Genomic DNA, 27,506 nt, shown 5'->3' with positions numbered 1-27,506 from the left:
ACCAGGCGGCTGCAACCTCGAGGACGGTGACAGGGCATCTGTTTTTATTCTCTCTCGCAAGAGACGCGCAGAGAGGGGAGAGAATTTCACATATAACCGAGACACAGATCAATTCAAGTCAGTTTTGCAAAGGGGCAGGCTCCGGGGCATGGCCTCAAAATCAGCCATGGGTGTCATGTCTCACAGAGAGAAGGGACGATGTGTTGGTAAGAGCTGAGTTCGGAATGAACTGACAGAGTATCGCTGAAAGTTTATTCTACATTTATCTAATAGCTTTTGTATTAACTCACCCCCTCCCTCTCCTGCATAATGAATAGATGTTATCTATCAGCTTAACTTAGCGTCCATATTAATCAGCTTAACTTCCGCCCCCCTTTGTTCTCCAATACTCACATTCCCCCCACTCCCGCATGATAAATAGATGTTATCAATCGGCTTAACTCAGCGTAGCACTTGCCCCCTCCCGACCCCTTAACAGCAACCCCCCCCCTCTCCCCTACCTTGGCTCCTCCCCCCCTCTTACCCTATAGTCGCGTTTCTCTATTAGCTCTCTTCACTTATTACAGTGAATTTGGCTCTAACGGTTCCACCTGAAAACGGAAGCTTATGTTGCCTCCGAAACTTCGTGATTTAATTTAGTTGTTTTTTCATTTATTTATTTTTTACCTACGTGACTTTACCGAAAAAACCAAAGAGTATGAATCCTTGCAGTCACGAAAACTTCAAATCAAGAATTTATCCTGCTGTATTGAGTCGCTTGCAGAATCGAGGATTGCGATAAGTTGCATTGTACTAGCTATCAGAGTTGTATAAGAGGTGTACTAATACAATTTACAAGTTTTGAGAGTGAGTGATCCAGCCAGCGACGAGTAGCTCACAGCAAGAGCACTCTTGGACGAAGGGCAGAGAGCACGAAAGTTGAGCAACAACAAGGCGAAGCCCTGAAGGAAGGGCAGAGAGCAGTGGAAAGAGCCTGAGCCAGCGCAGCTCTGAAGTAAGGGTGGGTGTTCTTGTGAAGCTGGCAGCTGCACGATCAAGGAGATAGCAAGAGAAAAAGAGAGAGAAAGAGGGACGAGCGACGACAAGCAATAAACCTGGAGAAAGGGCAAAAAGCGCAAAGCATTGACCAAGCGAGCATTGCATAGGACCAGCAGCAGTGGACGAGCTGCGAGAGCCGTCGCGCATCGCCAGAGAGCACGGAGCAGTGGAAAGAGCTGGAACCAGCACAGCCCTGAAGTAAGGGCGGGTGTCCGTGTGAAGCTGGCAGCTGCACGATAAAGGAGAAAGCACGGAGCTGGGGAAAGAGCCTGACCAGCCGCCCGTGAGCAAGAGTGTCAGCGGCGGCGAGAGCGCCGTGGGTCCGACCCACACACACCGACCAGCACCAGCTGGGAATCAAGACAAGAGTGAGGAACGGCGACCAGCAGACGAGCTACGAGCGCTATCTGACGACGGAATCATCGTGCACCGCCGACGGCGAGCATCGCGCCAACTCAACCAGCAGTGGAGAGAGCTGCAACGCCAAGAGGAAGAGTGTTGGCGCAGGCAAGAGCGCCGTGTGTTCAATACACATGTAGGGGTGTTACGAAGGGGCTGTTATAGAATGGGATCAGATGGGAAAGGAACACAGTGGGCGTGGCTATGTCGGTGCACGGGAAGGTGCTCCCAGCGACGTCCGCATCGGGCAGCCTGGGGGGCTGACTCGGAGCTGGGATCCCCCGGGGCCCCACCCCTCAGCGGGGGTTTTGGTATAAAAGGGGATGAGCCGGAGGGCTCAGGGAGAGATGTTGAAGCTAACCAGTGAAGGCTGAAGATCGTCATAGATAGAGCCCTGGACTCCCCTGGATCGCCGCCCTTATCAGGGCCGAACAGGATCGAGCCAGCGGCGTGGTCCCGAGAGCCAGAGCCGGTGCTCTTGTAAGAGCTGGTCTGGGACTCCGGGTACCGTGAGCCCGACTTACCAGTGTCGGGCTAGCTAGCCTCCCCTAGCCCGTTAGTGGAGGACCCAGAGGTAGGCTAGGCGTAGCTAGAGAGTGTATCCCCAGTTAGACGGGTGAGGGGGCCGATACCCCCTCCAGTGTTGTATGTCAGTGTTGTGCTGTACCGACACGGAATAAATACGTGTGCCTCCAAACTCCGGCATCCAGTCTCCTGGAACACTATTACACACACACGCCATCCCAGCGGCCCTGCTGGGAACCCGAGGTATTTTCAGCACAAGGAACGCCGTACCGCGTAAGCCACAAAGTCAACAAGTGGCAAAGAAGACACACGCACACAACACGCATATCGGGACTAATACAATTGTTACAAAAAGTTATCTTTGTGTTTCATGAAGGGATGACATTCCAAGGTGGTGCGTTAAATATCAACTGATCGTGAAAAGCATTGCTGCCCGTCGAGTTACATGAATACGATTGTTTAGAAGTATTTCAGTCATTTGTTTTCGTTAATTGCATAATCTTGCCAATGAATTAATCGATAACTACTCTTGCTTTAGGAACATGATCCTTCATTACTGTTTGTATGAATATTGTTACATAAATTTTTAAGGACTTTTTCCTATCGCTCGCGTTACTCTGAGGAATAACGATTGTTCTGTTACCCAGTTTATCAAACGTAATCATCGAGGGTAAAATGTACGGATCAATGAGGAGAACATCTCCTGGAGTACTGTGTTGACAATTCCCAGCATAAGAGTTCGCATATTAGAGTGTTATGTTTTTGGTTAGAAATTTAAATTGCTTAACCCAGAAGTGTTTGAGTGGTGCCTTCCTAAGTTCATGCATAATAATCTTAATTATGAGAACTGTATCCTGCGGTGAGATTTGAATTTGGAGACCTGACATAAAAACACTAAGACATAATCAGTAACGGTTAAAGCGAGAATAATTTATTATCCCGATTGATAATACGACCCTAGGACAACGAGGCAGAGCCTAATTATCATAACGACACACATTAGCATAATCACATACATTTGCATAACATAACCCAATAACATTTTCCTAATTAGCATAATGTATACGCATACTTACATTTGTTAACATAATTTCAGAAAACTGCGCGTTTTTTCATTTTCATTTCTTTTATATAACTTTTTTTTATAAAATTTTCAAGACCCGACATATACAACACATTGACATGGAAAATTTGCCCCCTATTCGGTTAAATTAATATTGTATGAACCCGGTTGAGAAAGTGCATGTACAACAGGTGGTGGGTGAAATGCTAGTGGCGGAGATAATTTATCTATCTACTAGCCCTTGGGGGGCTCCTGTTGTGCTTGTTAAAAAGCATAATGGCAGACTGCGTTTTTGCATCGATTTTTCTGCCTTATGATGCATATCCGCTCACGTGCATTTACGAACCATTAGACGCATTATTCAGACCAAAATTCTTTCTATGTTAGACTTGCTCTCTCGATTTTGGCAACTGCCTTTTGCAAGGCCTCGAATCCTAAAACAGTGTCCCGTACACCTCAAGGGCTCTACCCACTTTAACTGTCTTTTGACGGGCCTTCTAGCAGTGTCCGCCACATTTCAAAAGTTTACGTGATTGGTTTTAGCAGAATTAGAATGGGACTCATGCCTTATCTATCTGGATGACGTCATCATTTTCGGTCGCACGTTTGAAGAACATTTACAGTGACTGCGCACGGTATTACCCAGGATATACAGTCAACTTTAAATTAAAACCATCTATATGTAACTTGATTCAAACGTCCAAGCGATATTTTGGTCATGTAGAGAGCGTATCGAAATTTGCCATGGATTCCGAGAAAACAGCTTGCGTGCATAATTGGCCAACCTCCAAATCTGTAGGTGAAGTGCGGAGTTTTTTCGGTTTTACCTCGTATCACCACCGGTTCATTCTACAATTTGCAACAATTGCTAAGCCCTTGCACGCGTTGGCAGGTAAAAATGTAAAGTTTCACTGGGGGAAGGAGAAGGAAACTTCATTTGTCATACTACGCATATTGGCTGACAAATGCTCCACCTCTGGCATACCCCAACTACTCCCTGCCCTTCATCCTTGACACAGACGCAAGTGATTTGCGAATAGGGGCTGTCCTTTTTCAGGTAAAGGGCGGGGTCGAGGTCGTGATTGCCTATGGTAGTCGCATCCTTTCTCCAGCGAAGCAGTGTTACTGTGTAACCCATAGAGAGTTGCTGGCTATTGTATACTTCGTGCAGCAATATAGACCCTACCTATATGGCAGGAAGTTCACGGTTCGCACTGATCACGCTGCCCTGCAATACTCCCTGTGGATCGATCAGCCGTCGGGCCAGTTGGCGCATTGGCTAGAAAAAATAGAAGAATACTCATACACCGCAAGGGTCTCGGTTACCTTGCGAGGAACCGTGTGCATGTGTTTCGGTTGCTGGCTGATGCAAACCTACTATTCCGGAAATGCCGTCAATGGTAGCATCAGTACAGCCTGCAAAGCCACCGGTGGACAAACCACGCAAATAAAATACATTGGGTCTCACCTATATAGAATGGGGGCAGCTACAAGTTGATGATGCCAGCCTGCTGCCCCTGCAACGGCGGGTAAAAATAGACCAATCGGCATCAATCTCCCTGGTAGGGTCCCGGTTTGTGCTGTATGAAGGATTTTTGATGTGGTGGAACGGGATCGCTCGATGACGTTGTCTGGTGGTGCCCACATCCCTGCGGGGCAGGGTATTGTGGGAGGTGCACGCAAACTACTACATCTGGGGTGTCAAAATATGTTGTTAACTCTACAATGCGACTATTACTGGCCACATATGTCTGCTGACGTGTACCATTTGGTTGCGGGTTGCATGGAGTGTGCGTGTCGTATACCACCAGCTTAAAGGTCACAGCCTCCCTTGCAGTCTATCACAGTCTACAGGGTCAATGAGCTAGTAGCCCTTGCTATTATCGGGCCCTCCCATGCCCACCAAGAAAAAATCTATTTTTCTTTGTGGGAGTCGAATACTTTATGAGATTGCCAAATGGCCTGGCCACTACCTGATTAAACAGCCACATGAATTGCTGATGTGCTCCTCAATGGAAACATGATGGATAATGGCCACCCAGAACAGCTCCACACTGATCAGGGATGACATTTTTCATCAACTCCTGCAGGAGGTATGTGAAGCACTGGGCATGAAAAAGATTCACACTTCCCCGTACTACCCTCAGATGGATGGTATGGTGGAATGGCTCAACAGAACGATAACATACTCATTGGTTCTTTCAGTAAAGTCACGTATGTAGAAATAAAATATAATTTTAATAAATCACAAATAAAATAAAAAATTATCACGACGTTTCGAACGCAACACAAGCGCTCATCATCAGATACATGACTTTACCGAAATAACCAATGAGTATAGTAATTTCTGCAGTCACGAAAGCTTCAATTCTAGAACTATAACATCTATGGTCTGTAGATGAGGCACAAACCGACTGGGATCTCCATGTTCCACATGCCTCCATGGGATTTCCCCCCTTTTTCCTCATGTACGGCCGTGAACTGGATCCTACCATAGAAACACAGTTGGATAAAAACCTCTACAGGTTCGTCCAATCGATTTGCATATCTGCATGTCACGTTCAACTGATTGCTCGAAGCACACACAGCGGCAATGGCGAGCACGGCAAAAGCACAGGCCACTAACGAGCGAAATACAAGGCGACAGGTTCACACACTTCCCTAGACAGTAGGCTACAATGCATGGTTACATTGCCCGAATGTCCATTATGTACCTCTCACAAATTGCATCGGCTATGGCAGGGCCCGGTCGAATCTATCGAGGTGAATCGGCCACAATGCGTGCATATACAGTCAGGACGTCACCATTGGTATGTTCACCCGTCGTGCCTGAAACCCTACCTTCATCATCAACAAAGCACCTCATTTCCATGTCCTCTCCCTCCGGAATCTGGGGTGTTCGACAAGCCACAGCAGCCGCCCAGAGGACCGATGTCTCCTGTGCATGCTCCTGTGCCTCCCACAGGACCGAGCCTAATGTAGGACGACTCACTGCTGGACACTGCAGCGTATGCCGGTCCAGCAACGAGGACCAGTGCAAGATGTGCACAATTGCATTACCACTGTTCCTGGATGGAGCAGGGGATTGTTGCACCTTATTGTTCCCACGGTCTTGTTGTTAACTAATTGTGGGATTTGCAAAAACTGCGTGCCGAAAATACACTCATTTATTCACATCTACATAGACAAAAGGTTCATTTTGGTCATGAACATGTTTATTGCCATAATTGGACACATAAGCACATTATTGTTGGGCCATGCCACAGGGCCTCACGTGGGTTCTGGAAACATGAGGCCCTTTTGATGTCATACATTTTTTGAGTGAAATTCTCCTAGGCTTCCCGTGGTCTGTTGCTCTTTGTCATTCCCTTCTCTGGTGTTAGCCAGGATGGCTCTTTTTTTAAGGGGTGCGGGAGTGATGTGAAGACCGAAACAATAGACCACTTGTCTGGCAGGGTAAGTACACAGACGGACAATCAAGAAGTGCGTTACAGGCCTCTGATTGGTGCAGGAAAGGCCTCAAAGAGGATTGGTCACGGACAGAAAATGTAACTGATTGGTTGAGAAATCCGAACGTAAAAGGCGGGAAAATGAGAGTGGACTGTCAAAGCAATGGTTGCCAACCAGTTGAGGAGGACGAGGATTGGCTGAGGGAAATGGGGTGAGCGAACCTTCAAGAAAAGGGACTCGGGGAATATAACAGGGGAGAGCACAAGGGGAATGGATGGTTGGAGAGAAGACGAAGTTCGAGCATCAAGAGCCAAAGTCCAGGCCTAGGAATAGAGTCGTGTCCAAACTAAAGGCTCTTAACAAACCAATAACGTGTGTCGGAGTCACTGCACTGGTATGTGTACACAAATACTGGTGAATACTAGTATATGTACACAAATACTAACGAATACGAGTATACATGCACACATACGAACACATACTAGTATGTGTAAACAAATACCAACGAATCCTAGTATGTGTACTAATGGATTATAATAGCACCATGGGTGTGGGTGCAGTGGTAATGAATATTGGTGATGATGCCAGCACCACGATGTTAATGCCACTGTTTGCATTTATCTATAAACACAACACGTGTGCAAATTGTCCACGCAGCCTTGCACAGTAACATCAACGCACAGACATTTTGTCTCTCCAATGCTGGATAAGGGCATCCCCACGCCGTGTGAGTCATGGGGGTTATTTGGTCATACTTCACCACTCTTGTTATTGCACGTTGGTGAAGGATGGGGATCATAAACGTAGAAGCGTAGAGGTACAGTATAATGGTGTATGCTGCATTACCCTCTGCTGGTGTGATGTGGGAACATTTGCTGCGAGGAAGATGAAGGCAGCCAGGCGTGGTGCTTGCCACCCACCCCCTCGTGTGCCATACCGGGCTTTATATGTGCTGCTAGCTAACAGCACTTGCCCCAACAGTCTGCTGAGGCTACACGAGGGATCTTTGTCTCTGTAGGTACGTCTCCTTTTCTATCCGTCTGTAGATCGTGTTGGACTGCCTTTCTTCAGAGGTTGTGGGTTCGATCCTGACGCTGACGCCTGCTATATATTTGGAGTTTTCGTCTCTCTTTTCGTGGTCGTGTGGATTTTTCCCCGAGTCCTCTGGTTTTCCCCTCCACATTTAGAATCAACATCACGCGTTCAGAGAATTTGGCTGCTGCTATAAATTCCCACACCAGAGCCCGCTTATTTGAGTTATCATTTGTGAAGCCACTTTGCTTCTGAAAATAACTACATCGCTTAGTGGACTTTAGCCGTTTAAACACAGTTGACGAAGGTGGTGAGCACAGAAGTGGAGTGCAACACAGCGGGACACTCGGGTGCAAAACTGAGGTACTTACAGACGAGAGGCAGGAGTCTGCGCATCCCTCTTTCAAGGGAGCGGATCGTGGTGGCGTCCAGTGAAGTGGGAGGTGGAGGTGCGGATTCCTTTTGGATCTCTCTCCTGAGAGAACCACCAACAGCATCACACGCAGCCTCATTTCACCACAGCGTTGGAACACTCAGCATCGACAGCACACACAGCAAGTGTCTCACACACAGCAAGTGTCTAACGCACAGCAAGTGTCTCACACACAGCCATAGCCTCACACACAGCCCGTGTCTCACACACAGCCCGTATCTCACACACAGCTAGTGTCTCACAAACAGTCAGTGTCTCACACACAGTCAGTGTCTCACACACAGCCAGTGTCTCACACACTCACAGCCCCGTGTTGAGTATTTAACTGTAAAACGTTAAATATTTGTACCTGTGCGTCTCCTCCAGGTGCCCCTGTAGAAGAGAGAGAGATCATGAGTGAAGTCTCTACCCTTGGACCACGAGTCCCTCTGCTGCTGCCAGCTTTGTTATTCTGGACACCCGCGCCGTATCTCTACAGAGGCGCTCCCCACCTGCAGGAAGGTGAGCGAGTCCTTCTCAAGCTGAAGAGTGCGCAGGCGAGTGGCCGCTGCCTGGAGCTCGGCGATCTCCCCCTTGTGATGAGCGATGTTCTCCTCGATCCGGGATAGCAGCTCGCGCTCCTTCATGGCCACGCGACGTAGAGCTTCCCTCTCGTCCTCGTCCAGAGCCTTTCTTAGGTGAGCGAACTTGCCTATGATGCGACCCCTGATCCCAGCCACCAATTGCTGCAGAGAAACAGGGACTACGGTTGTCTCTCGGAGCCATGATCCACTTCGAATGTTTGTGTGGGCACCGCAGTGGCGAGATCTTATCGCCTTTGCCTGGTATACAGAAGGTCATTAGTTCGATCCTGTCGCCTGTATATTAGGAGTTTGTGTGTTATCTCTGTGGTCGCATGGATTTGTCTCCAGGTCCTCCAGTTTTTTCCTCTACATTCAGAATTAACAAGCATTTAGATTATTTAGCTGCTATACATTCCCTCGTGACCAGCCACTTCATTGATCTATCATTTGTGATAGCCAGATTGCTTCATTGGTCCTTACCTGGTAAGATAAAATATAGTTCCTAGTCGTGAATCATGCATACGGGAACGAGGGACCCATGGGACTAAGTACAGTGAGGGAAAAAAGTATTTGATCCCCTGCTGATTTTGTACGTTTGCCCACTGACAAAGAAATGATCAGTCTATAATGTTAATGGTAGGTTAATTTGAACAGTGAGAGACAGAATAACAACAACAAAATCCAGAAAAACGCATTTCAAAAATGTTATAAATTGATTTGCATTTTAATGAGGGAAATATGTATTTGACCCCCTCTCAATCAGAAAGATTTCTGGCTCCCAGGTGTCTTTTAAACAGGTAACGAGCTGAGATTAGGAGCACACTCTTAAAGGGAGTGCTCCTAATCTCATCTTGGTACCTGTATAAAAGACACCTGTTCACAGAAGGAATCGATCAATCAGATTCCAAACTCTCCACCATGGCCAAGACCAAAGAGCTCTCCAAGGATGTCAGGGACAAGATTGTAGACCTACACAAGGCTGGAATGGGCTACAAGACCATCGCCAAGCAGCTTGGTGAGAAGGTGACAACAGTTGGTGCGATTATTCGCAAATGGAAGAAACACAAAAGAACTGTCAATCTCCCTCGGCCTGGGGCTCCATGCAAAATCTCACCTCCTGGAGTTGCAATGATCATGAGAACGGTGAGGAATCAGCCCAGAACTACACGGGAGGATCTTGTCAATAATCTCAAGGCAGCTGGGACCATAGTCACCAAGAAAACAGTTGGTAACACACTACGCCGTGAAGGACTGAAATCCTGCAGCGCCCGCAAGGTCCCCCTGCTCAAGAAAGCACATATACATGCCCGTCTGAAGTTTGCCAATGAACATCTGAATTATTCAGAGGACAACTGGGTGAAAGTGTTGTGGTCAGATGAGACCAAAATGGAGCTCTTTGGCATCAACTCAACTCGCCGTGTTTGGAGGAGGAGGAATGCTGCCTATGACCCCAAGAACACCATCCCCACCGTCAAAAATGGAGGTGGAAACATTATGCTTTGGGGGTGTTTTTCTGATAAGGGGACAGGACAACTTCACCGCATCAAAGGGACGATGGACGGGGCCATGTACCATAAAATCTTGGGTGAGAACCTCCTTCCCTCAGCCAGGGCATTGAAAATGGGTCGTGGATGGGTATTCCAGCATGACAATGACCCAAAACACACGGCCAAGGCAACAAAGGAGTGGCTCAAGAAGAAGCACATAAAGGTCCTGGAGTGGCCTAGCCAGTCTCCAGACCTTAATCCCATAGAAAATCTGTGGAGGGAGCTGAAGGTTCGAGTTGCCAAACGTCAGCCTCGAATCTTTAATGACTTGGAGAAGATCTGCAAAGAGGAGTGGGACAAAATCCCTCCTGAGATGTGGTGGTGGCCAACTACAAGAATCGTCTGACCTCTGTGATTGCCAACAAGGGTTTTGCCACCAAGTACTAAGTCATGTTTTGCAGAGGGGTCAAATACTTATTTCCCTCATTAAAATGCCAATCAATTTATAACATTTTTGACATGCGTTTTTCTGGATTTGTTTTGTTGTTATTCTGTCTCTCACTGTTCAAATAAACCTACCATTAAAATTATAGAATGATCATTTCTTTGTCAGTGGACAAACGTACAAAATCAGCAGGGGATCAAATCCTTTCTCCCCTCACTGTAGATCAATCCCAAGGAGGCAAGAGTGGTGTGGCTCTTTTCCTCTTTCTGCATAAGAGGGCGCTGGGTCGTGGAAATTCAGACTTTGGGACTCGGAGTCAGGAGGGGGCCCCCCGTGGGTCAGACTCCGGGGACGCGATTAGGGTTGTGTGAGATGTGGCTGTGTGGTGTTCATGCATCTGCGTCAGTGCCGGTGTGCAACCTCCCGTACAGCAAAACAGCTGCACCACACTTCAGCTGCACCACACTCCCTCTTGAGAATCCATGCATTCTCTCCATCTTTTTTTTCCACAGCAGTGGAACACGCGATGCCGAGTTACCCGAGCTCATAGCAGACTCACCACTGCAGTTATTGAATGCAATACATATGCAACCCACTTGCAGTTAATGTTAAATTATAGAGCCATCAACGTTATAATGTTGCACGGAACTCGCTTGAATTGTGACCTCCACGACGGGGTCATGGGAACCAGAGAGCCAGAGCCGGAAATGGTAACCTGCGCCTCCCTGCGACCAGCCTCCAACCGCTTCACAGACTCCTCCGCCTCCTTCCTCTTCTCCTCCACCGCTCGCGTTTCCTCTCTTACGTGTATCTGTAAGAGATGAGATGTCACCACGGGAAACTCGAGGCCCTGAGCCACCCCTCACATTGCCCTTCCCTCCATAGCAATCCCTCCATAATGAAGGCCGTCATCTCCATGCTGCCCCTGTTTCGCAACTGAGATGGGGAGAACAGGGAGTGGGAAAGCTGATGTAAAGCGGCCGGTGGGAGCTGCACTGGCTTGGTATTACTGTAGTACCGAATCGGACTCAAGAGCCCATGTGCCCACAGCTGTCTATAGTTTAGAAGATACATCTAATAGAATTGTCTATCAGGTGGCTGTAATATCGGTCCCATATATCTGTCCAGTTAATTCCTTATACAGATATTATGCTTATGGAGAGCCTAGGATTCAATATATCCTAAGGCTGTTCCTAAAATGCTAACCAGATTAGCAATAGAGACAGAGATTCATGAGAGAGAATTAACACTCAATAATGTTTTTTTAGATATTGTGCAGCCCAGTGACAGCATTGGTCAGATCGTGTTGCGGTGTCTTATTCTGAGGGCCTCACCTTCCGTGTCTCGTGCTCCTTCTTCAGCATAGTGACATCATGTCCTTTGTGTTCACCTGCGATGGTGCAAGTTGAGCAGACCAGGCTGCTGTCTATTGTGCAGTAGAATTTCAGCTCCTCACTGTGCTTAGGGCATCTTCGCTCGTCCCAACTCGCAGTAGGATCCACCATGGCATGATATCTCAACCTGGGATTCTCCACGTGAGGTCTGAAGTGTGAAAAACAGTAGGACATTTCGCATCTCAGGCAAGTCTTCACTGCAGGGGTCTGGCCGTCACCGCAGATGTCACAAACGACGGCCGTGGCCATCCTGTCGCCAACTTTTAGCTGCTCCGAGATATTGGTGAAGGGCCACGTTCCTCCTCAGTTAGCGTCGCACAGGGAAAGCTGCTCGGCACTGCGGGCAGCTTAAGTAGCTCATTGTCTCCCAGGCAGCCTCCAGACACCAGAGGATAGAACGAGTGTCCGCAGATTAGCGTGGAGGATCAGAAGCACTTGTCCAAGCAGATGGAGCAGCACAGCTAACGAGCCACACTCTCACTGTTAGTCGCGCTCGCCATGAATCATAGCTTCGCTCGGAACGCTCGCTGTTAGGCTCAGTGAGAGGCTGGATCAGGACCTCTCTCTTATAGCGATGGTGAAGAAGGAAGTAAAATACTTAAACATTTTTATTGTCATCATTGACTTCACGAGACACTGCCTGGAATTTGAACCTGCGTCCTTGGTGCACAAACAGCAGCCTCATGATTTACACGGATACTGTACACAACTCTCTAGATCTAAATCAGAGCTTAGTTGTCCATATACATCAGAAAGACTGAGCTGTGATGGCTCTGTTGTGAGGCGAGTATAGAGAAAACCTAATTCTTCCACAGCTTTGGGCGCGGTGTCTTTGCAGTTAGCTCTGCACTACGACCCAAGTTCGATTCCCACTCACGGCCACCACCATCAGTGGTAGCGATTATCTGACCCAGTCCTGGGCCTCATCCCCAAGGTCCACTCAGCCTCAAAATGTGTACGTTGGGTGGTGTGTGGTAAACATCGCCACTGGGGAGAAAAGAGGCGTGGTGTTGGCGACCTACCCCCCGCGTGTGCTGTTTCAGCCTTCATAGGTGCTCGCTTTCAGCACTTGCCCCTAAAGCCTGTTCAACCTATACGGGGGATATTTGTCTTTGTGTTGTATGTGTGGATGTGTGTCGCTAGTCTGTGTCTATTACTGTACAGTATATACTGCTGTGTCTCCAGTCAGTGTCTCTATGCGTAGAACTGTACATGTTTGTTCATGCCTCCAGTCAGTGTGAGTCTGTGTATTTATATGCCGACTAGCGGTTAGTACCCGGCGTTGCCCGGGCAAAAAAGGCAGCCACACATGTAGTTACACACGCAAATCGACTGACACGCACACATAGAGTTACACGCACAAATGGACTCACACATACATACATAGACTGAACAACAACAACCGCCATTCGCCACTAAGTGGCGGTGACGTCATGACAACGCTTGTGCCAGGCTATGTGCACCTTGAGGCCACGTGAAGTGTCGAATGCCCGCTGGCAGGAGGTCACGGGGCAAACCCAGATGGCACAGGTCGACTGACTGAGACGACTGGCTGATGCACCACCTGTGGCCCCTACTGTGGCAACTTTCTATGCGTTAGCCACGCGGCGCTCCGCTCATTGGTGTGAGCGTCGCTCCTCCGCCCTCCGTTGTTGTTGGAGGGTGACTGCCTCCAACTGCCCAGTAGCGGTCCTTCAGGAGCCTCCTCCACAGAGGCCGATCTTGACACGGCTGGTAGCAGTCATCCGCAAGTGGACTCAGCTACAAATCCTCCTGTACCACATAACTCCATGTCTTCTCCAGCCCCCTGGATCCGGCCGAACAAAAGCTGTTTAAGCATGTGGTGGCTGGCCATGCGGGCTACATGACTCAAGCAACGCAGCCTTTCCTCCCGGAGGTCACCGATGGGACTTGGTCCACATCTTTCAAGGATTTGTGAGCTCCTTACACAATGCAGCCAGGTTAAACTCAGGATGGATCGTAGGCAGGCCATCCTAAATGTTTCTAACCGGCGAAGATGTTCCATTAGGGGGGTCCAAGTTTCGCAAGCATAGAGTTCGGAGGGAATCACCATGGTGGCCGAGAAGACCTGAAGCTTCGTATGGAGTGATAGAGCAGGTAGCTTCCACACAGCATTACGCAGCCAATGAAAAGATAATGCAGCTCGACTTATTTGGAGTGAGACCTTTGCTGTTAAACCGGAGCCGGTCATTAGCACACTGGCAAGGTATGGGAAACTCTTCACTGTCTCCACAACAACCCCATCACCAATTGGGAGTTGTGGGGGTGAAGTGTCCGATGGTACAAAATAGCCAGGCAGGTGCTTAGTTTTGGTGGGGCTGATGGTAAGGCCCCACCTGTTGGTGGCAAGCTCCAGGTTCAGCAGCAGCACCTCGAACTCCTCCTCCGAGTGAGCAGCAATTAGCAGATAATTGGCATACATAACGTGGTTGAGCAATAGGGAGCCATCCCTTGACCGCACCCGGGCATCGATCAGCCTCCCATTGTATCTGTAGCAGATGGGAATTGTTCCGGTACAGGCATTGAAGGCTTGACGAACTACGCGGTCCAAATATATATAAAATAATGTGGGAGCCAGAGGACATCCCTGTTGCACCCCAAGGTGTAAAGGGAATGCCTCTGACTCACGGCCACGTAGTTAGACGTGGGGCCGCTCACCATTATGAAGGTCCTTAAGGATGGTGATTAGTGGGTCAGGGACTCGGAAAGCACGAAGAGCAACCCAGAGGCCAGGCCTACTGATGGTATCATAGGCCTTGAGCAGGTCAATAAAGCACACGCATGGACTAAGATGCACACATGGACCTACAGACACGCAAAGAAATGGAGTTACACTGACTATCATGGAGGCATGCACACACAGCGACTAACACACACACACATGGACTGAGACACACACACACACACATCGAGTCACACACACAAACACATCGACTTACAGACACACACACACATATGGACTCACACACACATAGCCATGCACTTGAGATACACACACATGGAGTTACACACACATATCGACGTACACACATACAGGGACTTACACACATACATAGAGTGACACACACATTGCCGTACACACACATACACATGTGGCCTATCACACATAAACATCGACTTGAGATATACACACATGGAGTTACACACACATATATGGATATACACACATACAGCGACTCACACACAACAACAACAACAACAACAACCGCCATTCGCCACTAAGTGGCGGTGACGTCACCACGACGCTTGTGCCAGGCCAAGTGCACCTTGAGGCCACGTGAAGTGTCGAACGCCCACTGGCAGGAGGTCACGGGGCAGACCCAGGTGCCACGAGTCGACTGACCGAGATGACCGAGATGACTGGCTAATGCACCACCTGTGCCCCCTACTGTACCAACTTGCTGTGCTTTAGCCACCCGGCACTCCGCTCGTTGTTGTGAGCGTCGCTCCTCCGCCCTCCGTTGTTGTTGGAGGGCGACTGCCTCCAACTGCCCAGTAGCATCCTTCACGAGCCTCCTCCACTGAGGCCGATCTTGACACCGCTGGTACCAGTCATCGGCAAGTCCACTCAGCTCCACGTCCTCCCATACCACATCACTCCATCTCTTCTCTAGCCCGTGCCGCGCCCGTTTAACCCCCTCAATCCGGCCGAACAAAAGCTTTTTAGGCATGCGGTGGCTGGGCATGCGGGTTACATGACCCAGCCAACGCAGCCTTGCCTGCCGGAGGAGCTCACTGATGGGAATTTGCCCAGATCTTTCAAGGACTTGTGAGCTCCTCACACAATCCAGCCTGGTTAAACCCAGGATGGATCGTAGGCAGGCCAGCCTAAATGTTTCCAACCGGCGAAAATGCTCCATTAGGGGGGTCCACGTTTCGCAAGCGTAGAGAAGGGAGGGAATGACCGGGGCCGAGAAGACCTGAAGCTTCGTGTGGAGTGACAGACCAGGTAGCTTCCACACAGCGTTACGCAACCGATGCAAATATATTGCCGCTCGACTGATTCGGAGTGAGACCTCTGCTGATAAACTGGAGCCGGTCATAAGCACACTGCCCAGGTATGGGAAACTCTCCACTCTCTCCACAACTGCCCCATCACCGATTGGGAGTTGTGGGGGTGGAGTGTCCAATGGTACAAAATACCCATGCAGGTGCTTAGTTTTGGTGGGGCTGATGGTAAGGCCCCACCTCTTAGTGGCGAGCTCCAGGTTCAGCAGCGGTGAGCAGCAATCACCAGAGCATCAGCATACATAACATGGTTGAGCAATAGGGAGCCATCCCTTGACCGCACCCGGGCATCGATCAGCCTCCCATTGTATCTGTACCATATGATAATTCCTCCGGTACAGCCATTGAAGTCTTCACGAACTACGTGGTCAAAAATGGGTTAAATAATGTGGGAGCCAGTGGACATCCCTGTCACACCCCAAGGTGTAGAGGGAATGGCTCTGACTGACGGCCACGTAGTTTGACGTGGGGCTGCTCACCATCGTGAAGGTCCTTAAGGATCGTAAGCAAAGGGCGAGGGACTCAGAAAGCACGAAGAACAACCCAGAGCCTAGGCCTACTGATGGTATCATAGGCCTTGAGCAGGTCAATAACGCACACAGATGGACTAAGACGCACACATGGACTTACAGACACGCGAAAAAATTGACTTACACTGACTAACATGGAGGCATGCACACACAGCGACTAATACACACGCACATGGACTGACACACACACATATCGACTCACACACACATAGACTTCCACTTGAGATACACACACATGGAGTTACACACACATATCGACGTACACACATACAGCGACTCACATACATACATACATACATCGACTCACACACAGACATACGTGGATTCACACACATTGACGTAAACACACATGTACTTACACACACACATCGACTAAGACACACACACATGGACTTACACACACATACATAGACTGACCCACACATTGCCCTACACACACATGCACATATGGACTGTGACACACGGACATGTACTTTAGATACACATGGATTAACAGGCACATAGACTCACACACACGCATTGACTTACACACACACAGCGACTGATACGCACACAAATGGACTGACACACACACACACACACTTGTACGTACACATACACACATGGGGCGTTGTCCGTTTAAAAAAGACAGACACACACATGGACTAGCACACAGACATGGACCCACACACGTAGAAACCCATCGACTTACACGCACACAAACACATATGGACTCACACACACACAGACATCGACTTTAGGGACACATGCAGTTTCTGCACACGAACATTATAATTGTAATATTAGGCAACTTATTAGTTTCATAATAGTAAACGATTAAGCAGAGTTGCTATGTGCACACAAACATTATCATTGTAATATTTGTAAACTTCTTTGTTTAATAATAGTAAACAATAAACCTCAGTTCTTAGCGAAAGATGCAATAAAATTGTACTTTACATTGACGTGGTGACACCTCGTCCCATGCAGAGCCCGCGGCCTCGCCTAGATTGGCAAGCCAGAGGAGGTGAGATATTGCCAGGCTGCTGGCTGGGCCGCTACCCCCTCCCCCCACCATGCCCCCGCCCGAGGCAGAATAATACTATGTAAGCGCTTTAAGAATATTAAGTTAATATCTAAGAACTTTATAGCAGTAACTGCACGCATTGGGGTGGTGGGCTAAGACGCACACATGGACCTACAGACACGCAAAAACATGGACTTATACTGACTAACATGGAGGCATGCACACACAGCGACTAACACACACGCACATGGACGAGAGACACACACGCACATGGACTGAGACACACACACACACACATATCGACTCACACAAACACATAGACTTACACACTCACACACATATGGACTCACACACACATAGACATCCACTTGATATATACACACATGGAGTTACACCCACATATCGACGTACACACATAGAGCGACTCACACACACACATACACCGACTCACACACAGACATACGTGGACTCACACACACACATTGACGTAAACACACATATGTGTGTTACACACACACATATGGACTAAGACACACACATGGACTAAAAAAAACACATTCATAGACTGACACACACATAGCCCTACACACACATACACATATGGACTGTGACACAGACATCTACTTCAGATACAAACACATAGATTAACATACACATATCGACTCACACACACGCATTGACTTACACACATCGAGTGACACACACATGATAATGGTTTTTATACCCTTCTATCTGGCAACAAAACTGACACCTTTTTACAAGGAGTCATGTTTGCATAGACCACAATACCTGCAGCCATTATGCAAACAAAAAAAACATAACTCTGATAATATATGCACTGTCCTTGAAGTTAATTGGTCCACACCCGAGACAGCTTTCCTTAGAGCCTAGTCTCACATGGGTTGGACCAGATGACGCCAAAAGGCGCACAACTCAAGGACAATGTACCATCAGAGTATGAGAGCTCGGGGTAAGCATTTACACCATTGGAACCTCATTTGCGCCTTTGGCGTCATCTGGTCCAACCCATGTGAGACTAGGCTCTAAGGAAAGCTGTCTCGGGTGTGGATCAACTTCAAGGACAGTGCATATATTATCAGAGTTATGTTTTTTTTGTTTGCATTATGGCTGTAGGTATTGTGGTCTATGCAAACTTGACTCCTTGTAAAAAAGGTGTCAGTTTTGTTGCCAGATAGAAGGGTAAAAAACCAATGATCATATTTTTTACTGGCAAATGAGGTTCCAATGGTGTAAATGCTTACCCCGAGCTCTCATACTCTGATGGTGCATTGTCCTTGAGTTGTGCGCCCTTTGGCGTCATCTGGTCCAACCCATGTGAGACTAGGCTCTAAGGAAAGCTGTCTCGGGTTTGGACCAATCAAATTCAAGGACAGTGCATATATTATCAGAGTTATGTTTTTTTATTTGCATTATGGCTGCAGGTATTGTGGTCGATGCAAACATGACTCCTTGTAAAAAAGGTGTCAGTTTTGTTGCCAGATAGAAGGGTAAAAAAACAATTATCATATTTTTACTGGCAAATGAGGTTCCAATGGTGACACACACATGTATAGACTTACACACACATGTGGAGTAACACACACACATATGGGTTGACACACACATACACATCGACGTACATGCACACATCGACTGACACACAGACACACAAACGCACATTGACTTACACACAGATGGAGCCATGCACACACATCGACTAATGCACACACACATCGACAGGCACAGCAATCCCCGATGATGGCACAGCTATCAGTATCGCAGTACTACGTGTGAGTAAATAGCGTGACGTGAGCGATGGAAACAATAGAAATGCATAGAAGAAATAAGCAGAAATAAGTGTCAATGAAAGAGCAGCAGTACGCACAGGTAAGTTGAGAAGCAGGCTACAGTTGAGATTATAGACTGCCAGTACGCCGACTCAATGACATAAGAATTGCTATAGTCGACATGAAAGGCTAGCAGTGCACACTGAGTGAGGTAAAGAAGCAGGCAACCGATTATATACTGGCATACACTCATAATGGTGAAAAGGAAAATGAGCAGTGTAGATAATAGGTTGGCAGTGCACTGACGTTAATTAATGAGCAGGCAGCAGGCGACATCACAGACTGGCAATAGACCGCGGCAGCGTGATAAAAGCGCAGGAAAAAAAGGGAAAATTTAGCAAGCTAAAAATCAAAAAAGTGTTTTGTGCCCACAAACATTATTATTGTAATATCTGCCAACTTATATATTTCATAATAGTAAGCAATGAACATGAGTTCTTATCTGCACACACACATTATTATAGTAAGATTTGCCAACTGATTAGTTTAACAATAGTAAACAATGAACCAGAGTAGTTATGTGCACACAAATATTATTATTGTAATGTTTGTCAATGAATGTGTTTAATAATAGTAAACAATGCACTTGAGTTGTTAGCGTAAGAAGCAAGGAAATTTGTAATTACCATAGGCATGTTGAGGCCTTGTGCCATGCGTAGCCCCCGTCCTGGCCTACATTGGCGAGGCAGTGGAGTTGGCACGTTGCCAGGCTAGGGATTGGACCGCTACCCTCCCCCCCCGAGGATCCCCGCCCGTGCAAGAATAATGTTATGTAAGCAGTAAAAAAATATTATCCATGGAGTCTGCAGTATAAACTAGACGCATCGTGTTGGGGTTTGGGCAAGAGGACATCACACTGTGAAGAAATATCCGCAGCGTCATGTGTGTATGTATTGCCAGTTAAACGCGTAAAATAAAATGTCCCTCGTGAGCTGGAGTGAACGCGCATCACTTGGCAGGGTCCGCCCCACCCCCCCAGGCAATATGCGTCAGTTGGTACAGTCGATGTCGCGCAATAAGTAAATAATTAATAATAGAAACGGCATAAATGTGTTAATTAAACTACTTTAAAGTTTACGGATGGGTAAACGGAATAGCCTATTCCCACCGCGGGGCTTAGGACATGCTGCCGGGCAATTTTTTTTCTACGTGAAGCCCACCGTCCGAGAGCCAAATCCCCCGCAAGCGCGAGCGCGTGGAGACTTTTATATATAAGAAGAAGATTGTGTGTCCAGCTTCTGGATGCCTCTCATCTTTGCGTGTCTCTGTATGTAGTACTGTATGCTTGTGTCTTGTCTGTGTGTGTAGAACTGTTCATGCTTGTGTGCCTCCAGTCTATGTGTATCTCTGTGTGTGGTACTGTACGGTATATGCTTCTATGTGTCTAGTATGTGTGTAGAACTGTACATGCTTCTGTATGTCTCTAATATTGCACCTCCCATGAAATACATCTCGAGGTGGCAGAACAAACAGGTAGTTGAGATATTTACCGAGAAAGGAAGTGATAAGCTAACATACGATGTTAAAAACAATCGTGTATAGTGTACACCAATAAACGTAAATTAACAAAAACAGCATATTTGAGACCACTCTATGTTTTTTTGGCTACATAATTTGAGTTATCATAAGCAATCTAAAAATAACGTCTTCAATTTAGTCTACATTTATTATTCATAGGTGTACTATTGATATGTATAGGTAAGTTGTTCAAGAAGTTGTTAAAGGCAGAAAAAGGATGCCAATGACCTTTACACCTGAGTTGGACTCTGAACCTGACCTGAACTGCACGGAACACGTGGCCTGGACTTGTTTGCCGACAAACTGGCATTAGTGTGGCCACGCTATGTGAAGTCGCAATAAAACCTCCCTCAAAAAGTTCACCAATGCGAGCTAAGAGGATCCATAATACCCAAGCCTAATCGAACATCTCTACAACCCAGCAAGATGCCACATTTGAAAAGATGCTATTGATACGTGACCAATGTAATGATAAAATATTTGCCCAATTATGTTGTTTTAATTCTACCTTTTTAATAGTATATATATAAAATGTTGTTTGTCTCTTAACTGTATTCCTTTAGTATAGATACATGTTAATCTTGATTGAAATGTTTTTTCGGACTTTATGTGAATGAAGACACAAATTCGCCCGTTTTCTCATTGTAAATAGAATATTTTCAAAATATCACTGTCCTGGTTACAAAAGTAAAGTTTGTTGGGAATAATAGCCATTTTCTATACTTTTTAGGTATAAGCAATTACGAAGTAACACTACCAAGAACAAAAATAGTTTTCCATAGTGTTATCGGACTATGTTATTTTATGGTTACTTGTCAGGTTACATATATAAACATATTGTAGTTGGGTTGGTTCTGTTAATTTGTAACCGAGTGTGGTTTATAGTATAGTTTGTATATTTACTTGTTACTCTTTGGTTCTTTCGGTAAAGTCACGTAGGTAGAAAAATAATAATATATCACGACGTTTTGATCACAACACGAGCGGTCGTCCTCAGGTGGAAAACAATTAATCCAGCAGTGGAACTGCTGAACCAGGAAGAACACAGTGAGAGAGCTGTTACAACAAGAAGTTATCTTTGTGGCGAAGGGCAAGCAGGCAAGGTCTGAGCTGGAAAGGAATTCCATCCTCACACGCAAGCACGTCAGTTGTGTTTATGGGGAAGATTAGGAAGAGAGAGATTAGGGAGAGAGATTAGCATTAAATGAGCCTCCATCACCGCATAATAGTATCGTCCCCGCATATGCGCACAACAGTAGTGTTAATGGGAGATTAGCACTATGTTAATGGCAGAGAATAGGCAGAGATTAGGGGGATTGGAAAGTTAATGTCATGTCTATGTGTAACACAAGCTGTGGCGCTGCCAACTGTACTGTGAGAGGCAAGCACGTCCACGTAAGAGAACCACTGTAACGGTGATCGCGCCAGTAAGACACGCAGGCCATCACACAGCCAGAACCATCGAGGCTAAGGGAGCAAAGGTGGCCATGTTAGCGAGACCCCAGCCCGTTAATGCAGAGCCACCTAACAGGGCAATGCAACTCAGAGAGTCGGAGATAACAGCCAGACGGCAGGGAAGAATGGAAGCACCATAGCAAGTTACGACTTTGCTTGGTTAATAACGTCCTTCCAATGATTGCTCAGCTTATACCCTTCTTCTCGGTTGAAATTGTCTCTGTGTTTATATATCTGGATGGCTTCATGAACAAATCTTTGAAGGTAGCTCGAAGGTTTGCAGAGTACCTTGGTCTCGGAAAAAAAACAATATCGTGTGAGACATTTTTCAAATCTGCCTTGTGTTGGCGAACACGGTCCGAGACATGTCGTTTCGTTTCCCCAATGTAACTGCTGCTGCAAAAACAACTTCGTTTGTAGACAACCAGGGTATTGCATGTCAGGAAAGACATCCTTCACAGATGGGATCAAATCACGGATTTTGTGTACTGTATTGAATCGGACCTGGATCTTGTGTTTGTTTAAGATTTTGGAAATATTTTTGATAACACCTGATATTTATGGCAAGGTGATGGTTTTGATTGGGTCCTCAGATGGTTGTCTTCCCATGGTTGGGGATACAGCTTTGCAGATTGTGCGGTCTGAGTATCCATTCATCTTGAGGGGTTAGTGTACGTGCACTGGCAAGGTGGCGCTGGTCGGAGATGCAGCGGGCCCTATGGTGTAGTGTTTTTATGAGGGAGTTCTTCTGGGCCAGATGGTGGTGGGAATCAGGCTTTAGATAGGAATCCGTGTGGGTGGCTTTCCTGTGGACGGAATGTCCCAACGAGCCATGAGGCCCCTTCTCGATCAAAACATCCAGGAATGGTAGCTTGCCATCATTTTCCACTTCCATGGTGAATTTGATGGATAGGTGTATGGAATGAATGTGTTTGAAAAATTGGTTCAGTGCTGGCTGGCCATGTGGCCAGATGACGAAAGTGTGATCTACATATCTCTTCCACAGGGAATGACGTAGGGTGGATGTCAGGATGGTATCTGTTTCAAATTTCTACGTGAAAATTTTCGCTACCACAGGTGATAAGGGAGAACCCATAAAGGTACCTTCATTTTGTGTGTAGAATGTACCATTCCAGATGAAGTAAGTTTTGGTAAGGCTGTGCCGGACGAGAGCGCGCCATTGCGAGCCTGCTCTCGGAAGACGAGGAGGAGGAACAGGAGCTCGCGAGGACGGTAAGGGGCCGGGAAAGAGAGCCTCCAGTGTCCCGCGAGACAACCCCGGGATGGTTAGCCGGGTTACAGGCTGGCATGGGAGATATGATAACCCAAGTAGACGATAAAATGAGCCGAAATATGGCCAAGCTACAGTCTACCATTGAGACTGAGATGGGGGAATTACGCTCGACCGTAGGGGGGCTGGCCGGGAGGGTGTCCCAATTAGAGTCCGATTTGGGACAACTGCGTACTGGGGGAGGGAGAGGGAGCGGACAGGGGACCCGCTACGGAACCGCCCCCCCTCCCCGGGCATGTTATATGTGCGATCGGCGAGGGCATCTCGTGAGAGACTGTCCGCAGATCGCCCGCGCTAGAAACGCGCCGGGGTTAAACCCCAACGCCCCCTAGAGAGTGGACCATCTGGGGGTGCAATCGAAGCGGTCCCGATGCAAAAAGACGGTAATAATGGCGAGCGAGTGATCCATAAACAGGTTACAATGACAACACCCAAGGGCGCGGGGACCTCGGGCGATTGGCTGCGGGAGCTGGTGGCAGAGATAACGGGAGCCACGTCGCTGGTGGAAGGCCAGGTGAACGGGCAGCGCACCCGGATCCTGCTGGACACGGGCGCCGTGGCCTCTCTCATGAGCGCCGCGCACTGCAGCATGCTCGGGGTGGACGTGGGCCGCCTGCAGGCCCCGGATCGCGCGCTGCACACGGCAAGCGGAGCCGGGATGGGGTTGCTGGGGAAGGTCTCCCTCGAGGTCCGTCTAGGAAACCAGGTGTGCACACAGGAATTCTACGTTTCGAGTGTGTTGTGTCACGAGTGCATTGCAGGAACGGACCTCCTGGAAAAGTTGGGACTTAACGTACAGCCCCGGCAACGATGCGCTACAGTGGAGGGCAGCGGGGAGCGGATTCCGTTCCTAGGACAGGAGCCGAATCGCCCACGCTTCACACCCGTGGCCGCTACGCTGGTGTCGGCCGTCACCATCGGGCCTCTCGCCGAGATGCTGGTGCCAGTGGCAACCCTCTCCACCGACCCAACCCACCGACCATCGGGTGAGGTAATGCTGACTCCTCACCCGGAGTTGGCATCGCGATACGGGGTGGTAGGGTCAGCCACACTGGTAAACGCAGATGGGGGCCGGCTGTTTATACGTGTGTTTAACCCACACAGTACCCCAGCAATGATACGACGACGCACCCCGGTAGCCACCGTACACCCCCTGCACGCTCGCCACTCGAACGATTCGGTGTTCGCACTCTGGGCGGAGGACCCTGGCCGCCCCGAGGACAGCCAGGATCTGGCCTGGCGGGTCGGCCCGACCCCCCGAGCCGAGATTGTTCCCCTGCAGGATGCGTTATTGCGGGAGTACGCCGACGTGTTCAGTGAGCACGATTCGGACGTGGGCCGGACCGACCTGGTCAAGCACCAAATTGACACAGGTGCAGCCCGACCCATCAAACTCCCCGCATACCGAGTGGGCGCGCCTGAACGGACCCAGATCAAAGAGGCAGTCACGGATATGCTACGCGATAACATAATCCAGCCCTCCGCGAGCCCTTGGTCTGCCCCAATGGTACTGGTAACGAAAAAGGACGGATCGACTCGGTTCTGCGTTGATTACCGAAAATTGAACGCAGTCACCCTCGGCGACGCTTTTCCCATCCCACGCATCGATGACACCTTCGACAGTCTCGCAGGAGCGCGGTATTTTTCCACCCTCGATCTGGCGTCCGGTTACTAGCAGGTGGAGATGACGGAGGAGGATCGGCTAAAAACAGCATTCACCACCCCGATGGGCCTGTTTGAGTTTCGAGTGTTGCCGTTCGGACTCACTAACGCACCCGCGACGTTCCAGCGGTTGATGGAGTTGGTGATGCGGGGCTTGCAGTGGGAACAGTGCCTGATTTACCTGGACGACGTAATAGTGTTCAGTAGGTCGCTGTCCGAACACTGGTCCAGGCTGCGGGAAGTATTCCGGCGACTGCGAGCAGCCCATCTCAAGCTCAAGCCGCGTAAGTGTTACATTGCGCAGCGCGAGGTGGGGTACCTCGGACACCGAGTCAGCGAGGCAGGGGTGAGCACCAATCCCGAGAAGGTGCGTGCCGTAGTGGATTGGCCGCGGCCGAGGAACCTGGCGGAGATCAGGTCATTCTTGGGACTCGCCACTTATTACCGTCGATTTGTAAAGGGATTCAGTGAGATTGCACGCCCCCTCACCCAACTCACCTCCCCTAAGAACCCCTATCAGTGGTCGGAGGCCTGCCAGACGGCTTTCACCACACTCAAAGACCACCTCACCCACACCCCCACCTTGGCTTTCCCAGATTTCACCACCGATTTTATTTTGGACACTGACGCCTGCAGCAGTGAGCTGGGCGCGGTGCTGTCGCAAGTGCAGGGTGGGACGGAGCGGGTCATCGCGTACGCCAGTCGGACCCTGAGCGGGGCCGAGCTGAACTATTGCGTAACCCGTCAGGAACTGTATGCCGTGATTTTCGCGTGTAAACAGTTCCGACCGTACTTGTACGGCAGGAGATGTCGTGTGCGCACCGATCATTATGCACTGCAGTTCCTCCTTACATTCAAGGAACCGCGGGGGCAGATGGCTCGATGGCTGGCGCAGCTGCAGGAGTACAACCTGCAGATCGAGTACTGAGCGGGGCGGACACACGCGAACGCGGACGCCTTGTCAAGACGGCCCGCGGTGCGCGCTGAGACGAGGGAGGGAGACGCCTGCCCGTGCTTCACGGGGGGACGCTGCCGCCAGGCAGCAGAACCCAAGGAGCGCGCGGAAACTAAACTCCCCCCCCCCGAGAGAGAGTGCGGTGTGCACCGCAGGAACCCCTGCAGAAGGAGCCCGGGGACAGACGGATCATCCCACCCCAACCGGGCGGATCCAAGAGGATGTTGGCTGTGCCTTCCCGGGCTTGGACGACGAGCAGCTGCGACAAACCCAGCAGCGGGATTCGGATCTGGCGGCGGTGGAGGCGGCACTGCGAGAGAAGAAGGATGCACTACCAGGGCCCTGGAGCGGTTTGTATGCCCGGTTGTGTGTAGAAAACGGGGTGGTGAGGGAACTGGCCGACGCTGGGCAGCCGGGGTGCATCTGCGTTCCCGCCCATGTGCGACCCCAACTACTACGACTGGTACACGACCACCCGCTCGGGGGCCATGATGGGGAACGGCGCACCCGGGAGACTCTGCGTCGCCAGTATGGCCGCCTAGATGCAGGGCTGCCGGGCCTGTCAGCAGTGTGGGCAAAAGCCGGCGAGGTACCAGGTACCCCTGAGGCCGTTCCGAGTCAGTCGGACGAATCAGTTGGTCGGAATCGACCTGCAGGGGCCCTTTCCGTGATCCCACCGGGGCAACCGATATATTCTCGTAGCGGTGGAGTACTTCACCCGCTACCCCGTGGCGGTGGCTATCCCGGATAAAACAGCCCTCGTAGTGGCCCGGGCCTTCGTGGAAAACTACGTACTTAAGTGCAGGATCCCCGAACGAGTCATTACCGACCAGGGTAGTGAATTCGAGGTCGAACTATTCCAGGCGCTGTGCCGAGAGTTCGGGATCCAGAAGGACCGAACCACGGCGTATCACCCCCAGGTGAACGGGATGGTAGAGAGGATGAACCAGACTCTGGCCGGGAAGCTTAAACGCATGGCGGCTGCGAATTAACAGGACTGGGACGAACACCTCCCCTGTGCCTTGTTCGCCTACACCACCGCCGTTCACACATCTACAGGACAGACCCCGTTCCTAATGATGTTTAGTCACGAGTCTCGCCTGCCCGCAGATCTGCTGTTCGGTGTCCCTCCGCCGCAACGGGAGGAAGGGAGCCACCCCGTGGAGCACTTGCTGGAGACCCTGCGAGGGGCCAGGGGCCGAGCCTACCCACACGGAGAGGCCGCGCACCAGCGGCAAGAGCAGGGCGCCCGACCCCGTATGGAGCCCCCCTTCTACACTGCGGGCTCCGAGGTGTGGCTGTACACTCCCCGCGTCGGTGCCGGATAAGTGGGGAAGCTGACCACCTACTGGCGAGGACCCTGGATTGTGAGATGGCAGATCTC

At 49.3% G+C, this 27,506-nt stretch overlaps 2 protein-coding genes across 2 annotated transcripts in view; one reads left to right on the top strand and one right to left on the bottom strand.

Moving 5' to 3' along the window:
- Positions 1-12,409, bottom strand: part of LOC144732969 (tripartite motif-containing protein 16-like) — a 22,805-nt gene extending 10,396 nt beyond the window's left edge. The window contains exons 1-5 of the mRNA XM_078614637.1: positions 11,770-12,409; positions 11,151-11,246; positions 8,432-8,665; positions 8,290-8,312; positions 7,879-7,982 (exon numbers count right to left, since the gene is read on the bottom strand). Of these exons, the coding sequence (XP_078470763.1) occupies positions 7,879-7,982; positions 8,290-8,312; positions 8,432-8,665; positions 11,151-11,246; positions 11,770-12,078 (766 nt within the window). The 5' untranslated portion in view covers positions 12,079-12,409. The remainder of the gene's footprint in view (positions 1-7,878; positions 7,983-8,289; positions 8,313-8,431; positions 8,666-11,150; positions 11,247-11,769) is intronic.
- Positions 7,524-27,506, top strand: LOC144732970 (uncharacterized). The gene is made up of 3 exons (XM_078614638.1): positions 7,524-7,870; positions 8,307-8,441; positions 23,336-27,506. Exon 3 carries the CDS (start codon positions 23,876-23,878, stop codon positions 25,178-25,180), a length of 1,305 nt encoding a protein of 434 aa, XP_078470764.1. The 5' UTR covers positions 7,524-7,870; positions 8,307-8,441; positions 23,336-23,875; the 3' UTR covers positions 25,181-27,506.

Source organism: Lampetra planeri, chromosome 45 (assembly GCF_965212315.1).
Source record: "Lampetra planeri chromosome 45, kcLamPlan1.2.h2, whole genome shotgun sequence".
NCBI lineage: Eukaryota > Metazoa > Chordata > Hyperoartia > Petromyzontiformes > Petromyzontidae > Lampetra > Lampetra planeri.
Note: the sequence above shows the minus strand (reverse complement) of the source record. Positions and strands in the feature narration are given on the sequence as shown.